At 44.2% G+C, this 15,870-nt stretch overlaps 1 protein-coding gene across 1 annotated transcript; it reads left to right on the forward strand.

Moving 5' to 3' along the window:
- Nucleotides 1-10,895: 10,895 nt before the first annotated feature.
- On the forward strand, nucleotides 10,896-14,267 carry LOC118964854. The gene is made up of 3 exons (XM_036979657.1): nucleotides 10,896-13,114; nucleotides 13,304-13,385; nucleotides 13,572-14,267. The coding sequence occupies exons 1-3, from the start codon at nucleotides 10,964-10,966 to the stop codon at nucleotides 13,688-13,690; spliced, it is 2,352 nt and encodes a 783-aa protein (XP_036835552.1). The 5' UTR covers nucleotides 10,896-10,963; the 3' UTR covers nucleotides 13,691-14,267.
- The last annotated feature ends 1,603 nt before the right edge of the window (nucleotides 14,268-15,870 follow it).

Raw genomic sequence — 15,870 nt, forward strand, 5'->3', positions numbered from 1 at the left:
AACAGCAGGTCCATGAAAAGGTATCACGTCTGGAGAACACACATGCCTCTTTATGTGATACATGATGTTTGGCTGTGCTGTGCTAAGTGTTATCTTATGGGTTTGGTGATTGTTCTGTGTGAAGCCGTATTCTGCATTGCATCATGGAATGTGATGTGAAATCCCTGGGCCTATGGCTGTTGAAGCTACTCCACTGCACTGCTGCTCCACTGCACTTCATTTCTCCCCCGATTGCTCAGTTTGGCCTAGCGGCCAGCTCTAGGAAGAGTCTTGGTGGTTCCAAACTTCTTCCGTTTAAGAATGATGGAGGCCACTGTGTCCTTGGGGACCTTCAATATTGCAGAAATGTTTTGGTACCCTTCACCAGATCTGTGTCTTGACACAATCATGTCTCTGAGCTCTATGGACAATTCCTTCGACCTCATGGCTTGGTTTTTGCTCTGACATACACTGTCAACTGTTGGATCTTATATTTTCAACATATAGAAAACATATACAAAACATCTAGCTGCAGATAGCTAATTATCCTCTATGTGTTTTCCCCTTGCTGCTAATAAGCTCTTACCAATTGAACTAAATGAATAGACATCTGGTTATCTGACAGTCTATGCAGCAACTATTGTATTAGAGTCAAGCTGTGGTTATTTTATTTATTTTCCTAGACAAGTCAGTTCAGAACAAATTCTTATTTACAATGACATCTTAGGAACAGTGGGTTAACTACCTTGTTCACGAGCAGAACGTCATATTTTTACATGGTTAGCTCAGGGATCTGACCTAGCAACCTTTCAGTTACTGGCCCAACGCTCTAACCACAAGGCTACCTGCTGCCCCAAGTCCTGCCAACTCAAAAACTGCACAATAAATGTGTAACCAAGGGAGAACTAGTGCATTTCTCTGAGAAAAGCTGCTTCAGTTTTACTAATCTTCCAAAACACTTGAAATTCTTGTAAAATAATTTGCATTTATTTGATCAAATAGACTTTGAAAGGGTAGACATGCAGAAATTCCTCTTTTCAAAAGTCTTGCTGTTACAAAAGTAGATCTTCATGCAGCTTAAGAGGTTACAGGTTCTTCTTGGTGAAGCGCCTGAATGGCTTCATCATTGCTGAAAAGACCCTGACAATCAAGGATTGTTTTTTGACAGGCTGAGATATGGAGGGAGAATCCTCTCCAACTGGAGCTAGAAACACAAGAGAAATGGATGGGGTGAGAGAGAGAGAGAGAGAGAGAGAGAGAGAGAGAGAGAGAGAGAGAGAGAGAGAGAGAGAGAGAGAGAGAGAGAGAGATGCAGTATAGTAACGTTGAAAAATAACAGTGCAGTGAGTTTGGTAGGCATACCTATGTTTCTAACACACACCTAAACAAAACTACAAGCTTTAGCAGAGCTCTAAAATCCTTACCTATGCAATGTCCATCAGTAGAGGGAATCTCAGTCTGTTCCTGGACTGAATGGCAGTCCTTTTTGTTTCCTCTCTTGGAACGCTAACAGAAGAAAGGTCAAGAAAATGGTACAGAGAATAAATAAATAAATGGAACACTTCTGAATCCAAGGCAACAATTTAGTGATGAATAAAACATATTTATCTCATGTATTTGTCTTATCATATCAATAACATCAATAACATCAGCACCTAACTGGAACCAAAAACAAATGCTAACTCCCTGCTATACCTTGAAGTAGATCCTGAGTTTGGTCATTGAAAAGCAAAGGAAGCTCCTTCTTGCTTTCTGCTCAGCCCCCCTCTCTGTCTCAGCCTGGTCTGATGGGTTTGTTGCAGCAGAAGCTGGTCTTGACGCCTCCTTGCATCCCTGTACCAGCTGCTGGGTCAAGGACTTTACCAGGACTCTGTCAAATGCAGGGTCCTGGGAGGAAATAGCTGCTTGCAGGGTGTTATAAGAGCCAAACTCCTCCATGAGGTTTTTATGTACACCTCTGAACACCCTTTGGATGTTCAGGTTCTGGGAATATGCCTTTGTCCTGGAGAATCTGGATGCAGCACAGAACTCAGACAGGACTTGTCTGAGGAGTTGCTGAGATGTTTCTGTCAGATCTGCTGCCTGTTGGGAGGGTCCATCTAGGGCTGAGGGTCTGATCTCCGATAACAACCTTATCACCAGTATGGTGACCAAACAGATGACATCATCTTTGCTGGAGTCCATCAAGTACTGCAGTGGGAATGCAGTGGCACTGCTGATGTCCGGGGTGATTAAGAGCTCCCTCAGATGGCCAGAGCTGCTGGGGATACACTCTTCCTTCTCTTCAATGTCAATCCCATCTCCCTTTGGTACCAAAGAGGTTCCCTTGCTTGTGAAAGAAGGAGTGGAGGATCGTTCATCTGTGTGTGCCATCATCTTTGTCTTTAGGTCACTTGAAGAAATATCTGGCATTTTAGAGACCCTGGTGTCGATGAAGGAGCTCCTGACGATGGGGCAGGTCAGATCGAAAGGCACTTCGTCAGGGATGGGAGTGCCAGGGAGGTTGATCTCTAACTCACACTCTGACCTAGGACTCTTTGAAGAGCTGGACAAGGAACTACGACCATTTAAAGAAGTGGACAAAGATGAACAGGTTCTAGGGATGTCTTGGCAGACTTGTTCACTGTCATCCTCACTTTTCTCAACCTCCTTCAGCATAGTTCCTACCATATCATTGATCTGAAGGAGCTCCCTGGAATCCTTCATTCGCCCTAAGTTTGAGATTTCACTCTGGATAGCAACCAGGATTTCCCCAAGGGTCTCTTTGGAAGAAGCATTTTCTGTCCTTTCGGATCCGGGTGGCTTCAGCCCTGTGAAGAAATCCTTAAGTGTGTTCTTCATACTGACGCATATGGTCTTAGCTGTTGACCAAAGCTTCTCCTCTGATATTTTAACACTCAATTCAGTATCATCCAGTTGGGAGCCCCCGTGGGAGCACTGCGAAACTCTCCCACTTCTTTCCAGTAGCACAGTGTCAGTGGACTCATTTTTCTGGAAAATAGTCGCCATTCCTTTGACAAAGGTTTCCACTAATCCAGAGGCTGTATTCTCAGAGGACATGGAGGACATGGATTCTGAAAGGACATGGATCTCTGATGGTGAGCTAGATGATAAGCCAGCCTGCAGACTTTTCTGAAGACCAGTATGGCTGATCTGTGTGATAAAGGAATGACTGGATCTCATCAGCACTTTACTCACTGCCTCTTCTGCCTGAGTCTGGAAGTCATTGCTAGAGAGCTTCTTAATGCTCTGAATCAGACTAGTAGAGGACTCTGTGATTCTGACACTCTCTTCTGAGCTCAGTTGAGAATATTGAGTACTCACGCTCAAGTCTTCATTGGGTGAGGGTGACTGGGAAATAGTATAGTCATCGAGCTTTGATAGGACACCATCAACAAACCAACAAGCCTCTAGGGACTCATCAGATGAACTGACAACGGCCAAGGATTTACTCTCCACTTTTGATAACTCTGACTTGTAGATGGAAAAAACACTGCTAAGAACTTCTTGAGTACTGGTATCCAGATTGGAGAGACAGAGAGCTGGTATTGGTTGGCTCTCACTGGGAACTCTACTAAGTTCGGTGCTGGGTAACTGGACCTCAACAGTTGAAACAGTTGCCTTTTCCAGGGTGTCTGAAGACTCCTGAAGAGAAGCATCCTTAGCCACACCTTCTCGAGCGGATAGAGTTAAAAGGTCCCTCAGCTTTGCTCGTATACGGCCGTAGAGTGTGCGGGCTAGAGAGAAGGTTATCATCTGTGAAGATCCTGTTTTGTGGTCCTTTACAGGAACTGGCCAATCAACTGCTTCACATGTGCCTTCAAATGATGCTATCGTCTCCATGCCTCCCACAAATGCCTTAACAATCACTGTGGCAGTGGAGGTTACAGGTGTCAGGGCTGTGCAGCTGGTATTCAGGGGAGCTTCAGTAAGGCTAGGTGCAGCACTAGAAGGCCTAGAGGAAGGATCCATGCCAGAAGAGCTGCTGACTTTCCTTGTAAGGATGGTGCTCACCGCCTTCAGGGCTTTAGACTGAAAGTCGGGGCTAGAGAGGGTCTGAAGCTTTCTGGCCACCACACTGGTAGAGGATCCAGTCTCTTTGAGAAAGTGAGTGGTCCCTTCTTTCCCAGATGGACACTCAACATCAAGGTCACATTGAAGATTGGTCAGAAATTTAGACCCCAAGATTGTCATCTTCTTGGCCAGATCCAATAGGATGTTGAAGTCCTGTGCCATTTTGTCCATTGTGCCGACAATGGCATCCAGCACATCATCGGTCACAGGGTCCATGAGGGGCTCGATAAACCCTACCCACTCTGGCTCAGACGTTTGGCTCTGTAGCTCGGCCAGGATCTGCACCGAGGCTACCCGAATGACCTCCTTGCCTACTGCTATGTCCTGACTGTCCATAGGGGGGCAACTCCCTGAGCTGGCCTGAATGGCCACTGAGAGGCCAGAGTTAAGCTGGTGTACTACCTCTCCCACGATAGCACAGCTCAACTCAGAAGAGCTGGAGGAGATGGGGTTGGAGTGACCCTCAACCAGGGATATCAGGAGGCTCTCTTCCGTTACCCCAAAAAGAGCCTTCAGAGGCTCCTCCATGAGGGGAGCCTCTCTAGTTGCAGGCAAGCTCTGCAATGAGGTCTGGGACCTTGAAGATAAACACACAATCACCACAAATGTGACCAACTGCTATCTAATCTGGGTCATTAGTGAGCCTGATAACCAAATTAGAGCAATGATGGTTTACTTCTCATACCACCGTAGTTCTAGAAGCCTAAAGCCAACTGACACGATTTTTTGCCTGATTTTTATGTTTGTACGACATCAGAATATGATTAATTCTGAAAGGCTGATCTATTTATTCATAGATGACTTTATGGCTTACCCAGTTAAAAATGACTTTCACCTGGACCCACCCCCTCAGTGGCAACATTTCTGACCAGAACTTAAAACTACAAGGTGTGAATTCCAAGTTAATAATTTATGATAAGTATGGGTCAGGTCTTGCAATTATTAAGTTGAAATATTGCTGTGAACATACCTCTTAGGCGAACAGCATGGTGATGAGGTTCTGCGAGTGGATTTTTGGCGGAACCCTGCACTGCCATTCCTCCTCCTCTCCTTAGTCCAGTAGTTCATCTCACTGATCAGCAGCCTTTTCTCTCTCTCATCCAGACTGCCTAAGGAATCCTCAGACCCTGTCAGAGAGCACTGGGATTCTGGGGAGGTTGCCCCACTCCTCAGGTTCACCCCCATGATACGAGCTAGCGCTGGTAGGAGAATGCGGAGGGCTGTCTGGGTCACGACTTTAACAATCTTCAGACACAGCATGGAGAGCTGCTCGAATGTGAGCTATGGCCAACAAACAGAGTAATGTTTTTGTCAATCAAGCAATTCCATGACACCATTCCCTATATAAGGGCACAACTTTTGACCAGAACCTTATGTGGAGAGACTTACGTTATTTTTCATGCCATGCTGAATCACCCTCCATTGGCTAGAGAAAAGAAAAGAAAGGAAACATATTTTACCTGCACACTGGTGTTGAGTTAGTGGAGTCACTAGATAGCCATGTCAGGGAAAATAAAAGTATTTAATTAAGCTATTAGCAAGTACATGTGACATTTTGTTCTTGATTTACAGGAAGAGTTAGGGGTGTGGTTACAGTGATGTTAGGTGTAGTGTCTAAAATCCCATTTGTGGTTAGAAGGTGCACTATGACTATAAATTCAGAGTTGTTGTATGTGAGGTTGGAAAAAGACATGGGACTTGCTCATCAGTTAGACTCCTCAGGAAGGAGAGGAGGATTGGGGCACAGCATGTCCCAGTCTTGAGAGAAGGCATTAGAGTCCTCTGAGCCTCCTTCTCCAGCTGCTCAATGATAGATCCCCTTTCCCGGAAACCACACCCGGGTGTCTGAGAAGACTCTGGGAAACCGCAAAGAGAAATCTAAAGTTGAATCTGAACTTGATCCCTCATTTCTTTCACCTTTAGTGATTTGATTGCACTGGACAGGTAAAAGCACATCTCTCTGCGTGCCTCCACTATATTGCTTTCACCTATATAGATACTATCTTCTCAGATCAGTGCTGATGAATTTGAATACAACCTGCAACCAACATGAAGTAATCTCAGACCTGCACCAATGCTGCTGTCTTCCTCCACGGAAGTCTTCTTGGCGCGGCCACTGGACTTACGTTTAGCCTACATGACAACAGATTATAGGTCTCATAGCAGATCCAAGGTCAGTGTAGCGTCTCCTCCTAATGCTTTAAGGCTAGGATTTAGTGACAGTAAACTAATCCTAGATCTGTACCTAAGTAGGCAGAACATGTGTAGAGGACAGCATATTTCTTACCTTGCCTCCTGTCCTGTTCTTGTTGGTCTCATGTGTCTCTGTTTCATCCTTCATATTCTCCACAACCTTATTTTGGTCATCCGGGGGATCCTTCCATTTCACGCTCTGGTGGATAAATGAGAGGTCAATATCAGTCCTAGGTTGTGACTTTGTGAAACAACTTATTCGCTAATATTTTAAACAAAACGGCAATAGTGGTCAGATTTCAGTCCATGGATCAAACCAGTGAGACATATTGCTTTGGTAGTGACCTACTATATTGTTAGTAATTTCTCCTCTAAACTCAAAATAGGCTAAATGAACCATACCTTGCTGTCATCTGACATGATGTGTAGGAAATACTAATACCTCCTTTAAAAATACGTCAGTGAACCATCGGCAGACAACTGAAGTGAATATGAATGTCCTTGAATTATGCCTAAGCATTGTTGAATACTCGATTCCGATTGGCTGAAGCCAGAGCATTCTTCAAAGATGTCATACACACATTATGTCACAATTAGGCCTAAATCTAATGTCTATATGAACTGTCAATGTCATTAGAAAACAGATCATAGCTTGTCAGCAGGGCTCAGTTCTATGGATATCTCATGCGGATTTTTCTGCTAACCTACGTATAACGATACTATAATTACATTATTTTCATCCATCCGTCAACACAAATGGCATGTCAACGTTCCCCAAATAATAAAGCCAAGTCGAGATGTATGGTTCTTCATCCAGAGGACGAAGCACCATTGTATCATCTAAAACCTTCAGAGAGATCCCTTAAAACTGTAGTATAAATTCTCCACATCTGTTCTGGTAGCTAGGTTAATTTAGCGAGACATGGCCAAATCCAACACATAGCGTTTCTACTGGGTCCTGCTTAGAGGTGACTGTCTGTCATGTTGCTAGTTGTAATGACGCTTTTAAAACAACAAAAGGTATTTGTAATTGCTCTGGGAGCTAATTATTGCAGAGCCCAGCTACACATCCTGCTCGCTGGGCTCATTATGGACAGCCAATGAGCAGTTCAGGTGAAAAAGTCAGCCAGATCTGATCTCTATAACATACATGATACTAGGATCCTGTAGCAACCTGCCGGCCTGCACAATCCTCCATGGCACGAATGCTACACGCGCAATATATTATGCTAACATCCCACAACAATTCCCCAATTGGAATTACTTGCCTAAACTTCCAATCATACTTATTTTCTAATATCAACCATCGTTTCTGCACTTAAGGCAGACTTGCCATTAGAACAAGATGGAATTAGGACAACTGTAAAGCTCGTTAAACGTGGGCTAAAATTAACCTTACCTGGCTGTCGTCAGCCATTATGTGTAGCCCGTTAATTAAGGCTCTGCGCCTCTGATACTGCAGCTGTTCTGATAGGCTACTGTAGCTTTTCTGTAACTGTTAAACTCGTCTAATCGTATCCGTTGAAAACCGGTCAGTGAACCGTCCTCAAACACAATGAACTGATGTCAATATGGACATTAACCTTCACATAAAGATATACATGACGTCAGATATGCCTAGACGTATTGTTGACTTGATCAGAATACATATCATACATAGTACGTGCTGTTGACAGCCTACCCCGAAATCAAACAGGAACATGGATTTTGTGAAATCTGTTGTGAATGTATAGGGATGTTTTTACAATTGCATAACTGCCTTCATTTTACTGGACCCCATGAAGAGTAGCTGCTGTAGCTAAAGGGGATCCACAATAAATACAAATACAAACCCAATGCAACATGATAATACATGCATCAACTTGTTTTGACATATCACATGGGATATGACAGTAAACCAACAGACCTTGAGAGGAGATAAAACATCATCTGTTGATCTATTTCACAGGTTTCTGGTGGTTTCTAAGCATTCTACATGTGTTGGGGAAGGACGGTGGGATCTCTCCAGAGCATCTAATTACATCAATCATGTCTTGCCATGCATGTGATATGAGATAATGTTATGCACCACGTAAATATACATTGCCTAAGGCTGCAGTGCTATACTCCATGGAGACAGTGCTCAATGTTTATTTTACATGATGGATATATGCTACTTCATTTCATACAATCAATCATCAATCAATCAGTACAATTTATTTATAAAGCCCTTTTTACATCAGCAGATGTCACAAAATGCTTATTCTGACACCCAGCTTAAAACCTCAAATAGCATGCAATGCAGATTTAGAAGCACGGTGGCTAGGAAAAACAGGAACCTAGGAAGAAACCTAGAGAGGAACCAGGCTAGTCCTCTTCTGGCTGTGCCGGTGGAGATTATAAGCGTGCATGGCCAATAAGGCCAGATCATTCTTCAAGCATTGTAGTTCAAACATTCTTCATAGATGACCAGCAGAGTCAGCACCTCCGGAGTAATTATCAGTTGGCTTTTCAAAGCCGAACATTCAGAGGTCGAGACAGCAGGTGTGGTAGAGAGAGACAGAGAGAGAGAGCGAAGATCGAAACAGCAGGTCCATGAAAAGGTATCACGTCTGGAGAACACACATGCCTCTTTATGTGATACATGATGTTTGGCTGTGCTGTGCTAAGTGTTATCTTATGGGTTTGGTGATTGTTCTGTGTGAAGCCGTATTCTGCATTGCATCATGGAATGTGATGTGAAATCCCTGGGCCTATGGCTGTTGAAGCTACTCCACTGCACTGCTGCTCCACTGCACTTCCCTTCTCCCCCGATTGCTCAGTTTGGCCTAGCGGCCAGCTCTAGGAAGAGTCTTGGTGGTTCCAAACTTCTTCCGTTTAAGAATGATGGAGGCCACTGTGTCCTTGGGGACCTTCAATATTGCAGAAATGTTTTGGTACCCTTCACCAGATCTGTGTCTTGACACAATCATGTCTCTGAGCTCTATGGACAATTCCTTCGACCTCATGGCTTGGTTTTTGCTCTGACATACACTGTCAACTGTTGGATCTTATATTTTCAACATATACAAAACATCTAGCTGCAGATAGCTAATTCTCCTCTATGTGTTTTCCCCTTGCTGCTAATAAGCTCTTACCAATCGAACTAAATGATTAGACATCTGGTTATCTGACAGTCTATGCAGCAACTATTGTATTAGAGTCAAGCTGTGGTTATTTTATTTATTTTCCTAGAAAAGTCAGTTCAGAACAAATTCTTATTTACCATGACATCTTAGGAACAGTGGGTTAACTACCTTGTTCAGGAGCAGAACGTCATATTTTTACATGGTTAGCTCAGAATCCCAGAATCCCAGTGCTCTCTGACAGGGTCTGAGGATTCCTTGGGCAGTCTGGATGAGAGAGAGAAAAGGCTGCTGATCAGTGAGATGAACTACTGGACTAAGGAGAGGAGGAGGAATGTCAGTGCAGGGTTCCGCCAAAAATCCACTCACAGAACCTCATCACCATGCTGTTCGCCTAAGAGGTATGTTCACAGCAATATTTCAACTTAATAATTGCAAGACCTGACCCATACTTATCATAAATGATTAACTTGGAATTCACACCTTGTAGTTTTAAGTTCTGGTCATAAATGTTGCCACTGAGGGGGTGGGTCCAGGTGAAAGTCATTTTTAACTGGGTAAGCCATAAAGTCATCTATGAATAAATATATCAGCCTTTCAGAATTAATCATATTCTGATGTCGTACAAACATAAAAATCAGGCAAAAAATCGTGTCAGTTGGCTTTAGGCTTCTAGAACTACGGTGGTATGAGAAGTAAACCATCATTGCTCTAATTTGGTTATCAGGCTCACTAATGACCCAGATTAGATAGCAGTTGGTCACATTTGCATGGCATAAGTGGTGATTGTGTGTTTATCTTCAAGGTCCCAGACCTCATTGCAGAGCTTGCCTGCAACTAGAGAGGCTCCCCTCATGGAGGAGCCTCTGAAGGCTCTTTTTGGGGTAACGGAAGAGAGCCTCCTGATATCCCTGGTTGAGGGTCACTCCAACCCCATCTCCTCCAGCTCTTCTGAGTTGAGCTGTGCTATCGTGGGAGAGGTAGTACACCAGCTTAACTCTGGCCTCTCAGTGGCCATTCAGGCCAGCTCGGGGAGTTGCCGCCCTATGGACAGTCAGGACATAGCAGCAGGCAAGGAGGTCATTCGGGTAGCCTCGGTGCAGATCCTGGCCGAGCTACAGAGCCAAACGTCTGAGCCAGAGTGGGTAGGGTTTATCGAGCCCCTCATGGACCCTGTGACCGATGATGTGCTGGATGCCATTGTCGGCACAATGGACAAAATGGCACAGGACTTCAACATCCTATTGGATCTGGCCAAGAAGATGACAATCTTGGGGTCTAAATTTCTGACCAATCTTCAATGTGACCTTGATGTTGAGTGTCCATCTGGGAAAGACGGGACCACTCACTTTCTCAAAGAGACTGGATCCTCTATCAGGTTGGTGGCCAGAAAGATTCAGACCCTCTCTAGCCCCGACTTTCAGTCTAAAGCCCTGAAGGCGGTGAGCACCATCCTTACAAGGAAAGTCAGCAGCTCTTCTGGCATGGCTCCTTCCTCTAGGCCTTCTAGTGCTGCTCCTAGCCTTACTGAAGCTCTCCTGAATACCAGCTGCACAGACCTGACACCTGTAACCTCCACTGCCACAGTGATTGTTAAGGCATTTGTGGGAGGCATGGAGACGATAGCATCATTTGAAGGCACATGTGAAGCAGTTGATTGGCCAGTTCCTGTAAAGGACCACAAAACAGGATCTTCACAGATGATAACCTTCTCTCTAGCCCGCACACTCTACGGCCGTATACGAGCAAAGCTGAGGGACCTTTTAACTCTATCCGCTCGAGAAGAAGGTGTGGCTAAGGATGCTTCTCTTCAGGAGTCTTCAGACACCCTGGAAAAGGCAACTGTTTCAACTGTTGAGGTCCAGTTACCCAGCACCGAACTTAGTAGAGTTCCCAGTGAGAGCCAACCAATACCAGCTCTCTGTCTCTCCAATCTGGATACCAGTACTCAAGAAGTTCTTAGCAGTGTTTTTTCCATCTACAAGTCAGAGTTATCAAAAGTGGAGAGTAAATCCTTGGCCGTTGTCAGTTCATCTGATGAGTCCCTAGAGGCTTGTTGGTTTGTTGATGGTGTCCTATCAAAGCTCGATGACTATACTATTTCCCAATCACCCTCACCCAATGAAGACTTGAGCGTGAGTACTCAATATTCTCAACTGAGCTCAGAAGAGAGTGTCAGAATCACAGAGTCCTCTACTAGTCTGATTCAGAGCATTAAGAAGCTCTCTAGCAATGACTTCCAGACTCAGGCAGAAGAGGCAGTGAGTAAAGTGCTGATGAGATCCAGTCATTCCTTTATCACACAGATCAGCCATACTGGTCTTCAGAAAAGTCTGCAGGCTGGCTTATCATCTAGCTCACCATCAGAGATCCATGTCCTTTCAGAATCCATGTCCTCCATGTCCTCTGAGAATACAGCCTCTGGATTAGTGGAAACCTTTGTCAAAGGAATGGTGACTCTTTTCCAGAAAAATGAGTCCACTGACACTGTGCTACTGGAAAGAAGTGGGAGAGGTTCGCAGTGCTCCCACGGGGGCTCCCAACTGGATGATACTGAATTGAGTGTTAAAATATCAGAGGAGAAGCTTTGGTCAACAGCTAAGACCATCTGCGTCAGTATGAAGAACACACTTAAGGATTTCTTCACAGGGCTGAAGCCACCCGGATCCGAAAGGACAGAAAATGCTTCTTCCAAAGAGACCCTTGGGGAAATCCTGGTTGCTATCCAGAGTGAAATCTCAAACTTAGGGCGAATGAAGGATTCCAGGGAGCTCCTTCAGATCAATGATATGGTAGGAACTATGCTGAAGGAGGTTGAGAAAAGTGAGGATGACAGTGAACAAGTCTGCCAAGACATCCCTAGAACCTGTTCATCTTTGTCCACTTCTTTAAATGGTCGTAGTTCCTTGTCCAGCTCTTCAAAGAGTCCTAGGTCAGAGTGTGAGTTAGAGATCAACCTCCCTGGCACTCCCATCCCTGACGAAGTGCTTTTCGATCTGACCTGCCCCATCGTCAGGAGCTCCTTCATCGACACCAGGGTCTCTAAAATGCCAGATATTTCTTCAAGTGACCTAAAGACAAAGATGATGGCACACACAGATGAACGATCCTCCACTCCTTCTTTCACAAGCAAGGGAACCTCTTTGGTACCAAAGGGAGATGGGATTGACATTGAAGAGAAGGAAGAGTGTATCCCCAGCAGCTCTGGCCATCTGAGGGAGCTCTTAATCACCCCGGACATCAGCAGTGCCACTGCATTCCCACTGCAGTACTTGATGGACTCCAGCAAAGATGATGTCATCTGTTTGGTCACCATACTGGTGATAAGGTTGCTATCGGAGATCAGACCCTCAGCCCTAGATGGACCCTCCCAACAGGCAGCAGATCTGACAGAAACATCTCAGCAACTCATCAGACAAGTCCTGTCTGAGTTCTGTGCTGCATCCAGATTCTCCAGGACAAAGGCATATTCCCAGAACCTGAACATCCAAAGGGTGTTCAGAGGTGTACATAAAAACCTCATGGAGGAGTTTGGCTCTTATAACACCCTGCAAGCGGCTATTTCCTCCCAGGACCCTGCATTTGACAGAGTCCTGGTAAAGTCCTTGACCCAGCAGCTGGTACAGGGATGCAAGGAGGCGTCAAGACCAGCTTCTGCTGCAACAAACCCATCAGACCAGGCTGAGACAGAGAGGGGGGCTGAGCAGAAAGCAAGAAGGAGCTTCCTTTGCTTTTCAATGACCAAACTCAGGATCAACTTCAAGGTATAGCAGGGAGTTAGCATTTGTTTTTGGTTCCAGTTAGGTGCTGATGTTATTGATGTTATTGATATGATAAGACAAATACATGAGATAAATATGTTTTATTCATCACTAAATTGTTGCCTTGGATTCAGAAGTGTTCCATTTATTTATTTATTCTCTGTACCATTTTCTTGACCTTTCTTCTGTTAGCGTTCCAAGAGAGGAAACAAAAAGGACTGCCATTCAGTCCAGGAACAGACTGAGATTCCCTCTACTGATGGACATTGCATAGGTAAGGATTTTAGAGCTCTGCTAAAGCTTGTAGTTTTGTTTAGGTGTGTGTTAGAAACATAGGTATGCCTACCAAACTCACTGCACTGTTATTTTTCAACGTTACTATACTGCATCTCTCTCTCTCTCTCTCTCTCTCTCTCTCTCTCTCTCTCTCTCACCCCATCCATTTCTCTTGTGTTTCTAGCTCCAGTTGGAGAGGATTCTCCCTCCATATCTCAGCCTGTCAAAAAACAATCCTTGATTGTCAGGGTCTTTTCAGCAATGATGAAGCCATTCAGGCGCTTCACCAAGAAGAACCTGTAACCTCTTAAGCTGCATGAAGATCTACTTTTGTAACAGCAAGACTTTTGAAAAGAGGAATTTCTGCATGTCTACCCTTTCAAAGTCTATTTGATCAAATAAATGCAAATTATTTTACAAGAATTTCAAGTGTTTTGGAAGATTAGTAAAACTGAAGCAGCTTTTCTCAGAGAAATGCACTAGTTCTCCCTTGGTTACACATTTATTGTGCAGTTTTTGAGTTGGCAGGACTTGGGGCAGCAGGTAGCCTTGTGGTTAGAGCGTTGGGCCAGTAACTGAAAGGTTGCTAGGTCAGATCCCTGAGCTAACCATGTAAAAATATGACGTTCTGCTCCTGAACAAGGTAGTTAACCCACTGTTCCTAAGCTGTCATTGTAAATAAGAATTTGTTCTGAACTGACTTGTCTAGGAAAATAAATAAAATAACCACAGCTTGACTCTAATACAATAGTTGCTGCATAGACTGTCAGATAACCAGATGTCTATGCATTTAGTTCGATTGGTAAGAGCTTATTAGCAGCAAGGGGAAAACACATAGAGGAGAATTAGCTATCTGCAGCTAGATGTTTTGTATATGTTGAAAATATAAGATCCAACAGTTGACAGTGTATGTCAGAGCAAAAACCAAGCCATGAGGTCGAAGGAATTGTCCATAGAGCTCAGAGACATGATTGTGTCAAGACACAGATCTGGTGAAGGGTACCAAAACATTTCTGCAATATTGAAGGTCCCCAAGGAAACAGTGGCCTCCATCATTCTTAAACGGAAGAAGTTTGGAACCACCAAGACTCTTCCTAGAGCTGGCCGCTAGGCCAAACTGAGCAATCGGGGGAGAAGGGAAGTGCAGTGGAGCAGCAGTGCAGTGGATTCCATGATGCAATGCAGAATACGGCTTCACACAGAACAATCACCAAACCCATAAGATAACACTTAGCACAGCCAAACATCATGTATCACATGAAGAGGCATGTGTGTTCTCCAGACGTGATACCTTTTCATGGACCTGCTGTTTCGATCTTCGCTCTCTCTCTCTCTCGCTCTCTCTCTCTCTCTCTCTCTCTCTCTCTCTCTCTCTCTCTCTCTCTCTCTCTCTCTCTCTCTCTCTCTCTCTCGACCTCTCTCTCTCGACCTCTCTCTCTCTCTCTCGACCTCTCTCTCTCGACCTCTCTCTCTCGACCTCTCTCTCTCGACCCCTCTCTCTCGACCTCTCTCTCTCTCTCTCTCGACCTCTGAATGTTCGGCTTTGAAAAGCCAACTGATAATTACTCCGAAGGTGCTGACCTGTTGCACCCTCTATAACCACATTATTTTGTTGACTCTGCTGGTCATCTATGAAGAATGTTTGAACTACAATGCTTGAAGAATGATCTGGCCTTATTGGCCATGTACGCTTATAATCTCCACCGGCACAGCCAGAAGAGGACTAGCCTGGTTCCTCTCTAGGTTTCTTCCTAGGTTCCTGTTTTTCCTAGCCACCGTGCTTCTAAATCTGCATTGCATGCTATTTGAGGTTTTAAGCTGGGTGTCAGAATAAGCATTTTGTGACATCTGCTGATGTAAAAAGGGCTTTATAAATAAATTGTACTGATTGATTGATGATTGATTGTATGAAATGAAGTAGCATATATCCATCATGTAAAATAAACATTGAGCACTGTCTCCATGGAGTATAGCACTGCAGCCTTAGGCAATGTATATTTACGTGGTGCATAACATTATCTCATATCACATGCATGGCAAGACATGATTGATGTAATTAGATGCTCTGGAGAGATCCCACCGTCCTTCCCCAACACATGTAGAATGCTTAGAAACCACCAGAAACCTGTGAAATAGATCAACAGATGATGTTTTATCTCCTCTCAAGGTCTGTTGGTTTACTGTCATATCCCATGTGATATGTCAAAACAAGTTGATGCATGTATTATCATGTTGCATTGGGTTTGTATTTGTATTTATTGTGGATCCCCTTTAGCTACAGCAGCTACTCTTCATGGGGTCCAGTAAAATGAAGGCAGTTATGCAATTGTAAAAACATCCCTATACATTCACAACAGATTTCACAAAATCCATGTTCCTGTTTGATTTCGGGGTAGGCTGTCAACAGCACGTACTATGTATGATATGTATTCTGATCAAGTCAACAATACGTCTAGGCATATCTGACGTCATGTATATCTTTA

Source organism: Oncorhynchus mykiss, chromosome 6 (genome assembly GCF_013265735.2).
Source record: "Oncorhynchus mykiss isolate Arlee chromosome 6, USDA_OmykA_1.1, whole genome shotgun sequence".
Classification (NCBI taxonomy): domain Eukaryota; kingdom Metazoa; phylum Chordata; class Actinopteri; order Salmoniformes; family Salmonidae; genus Oncorhynchus; species Oncorhynchus mykiss.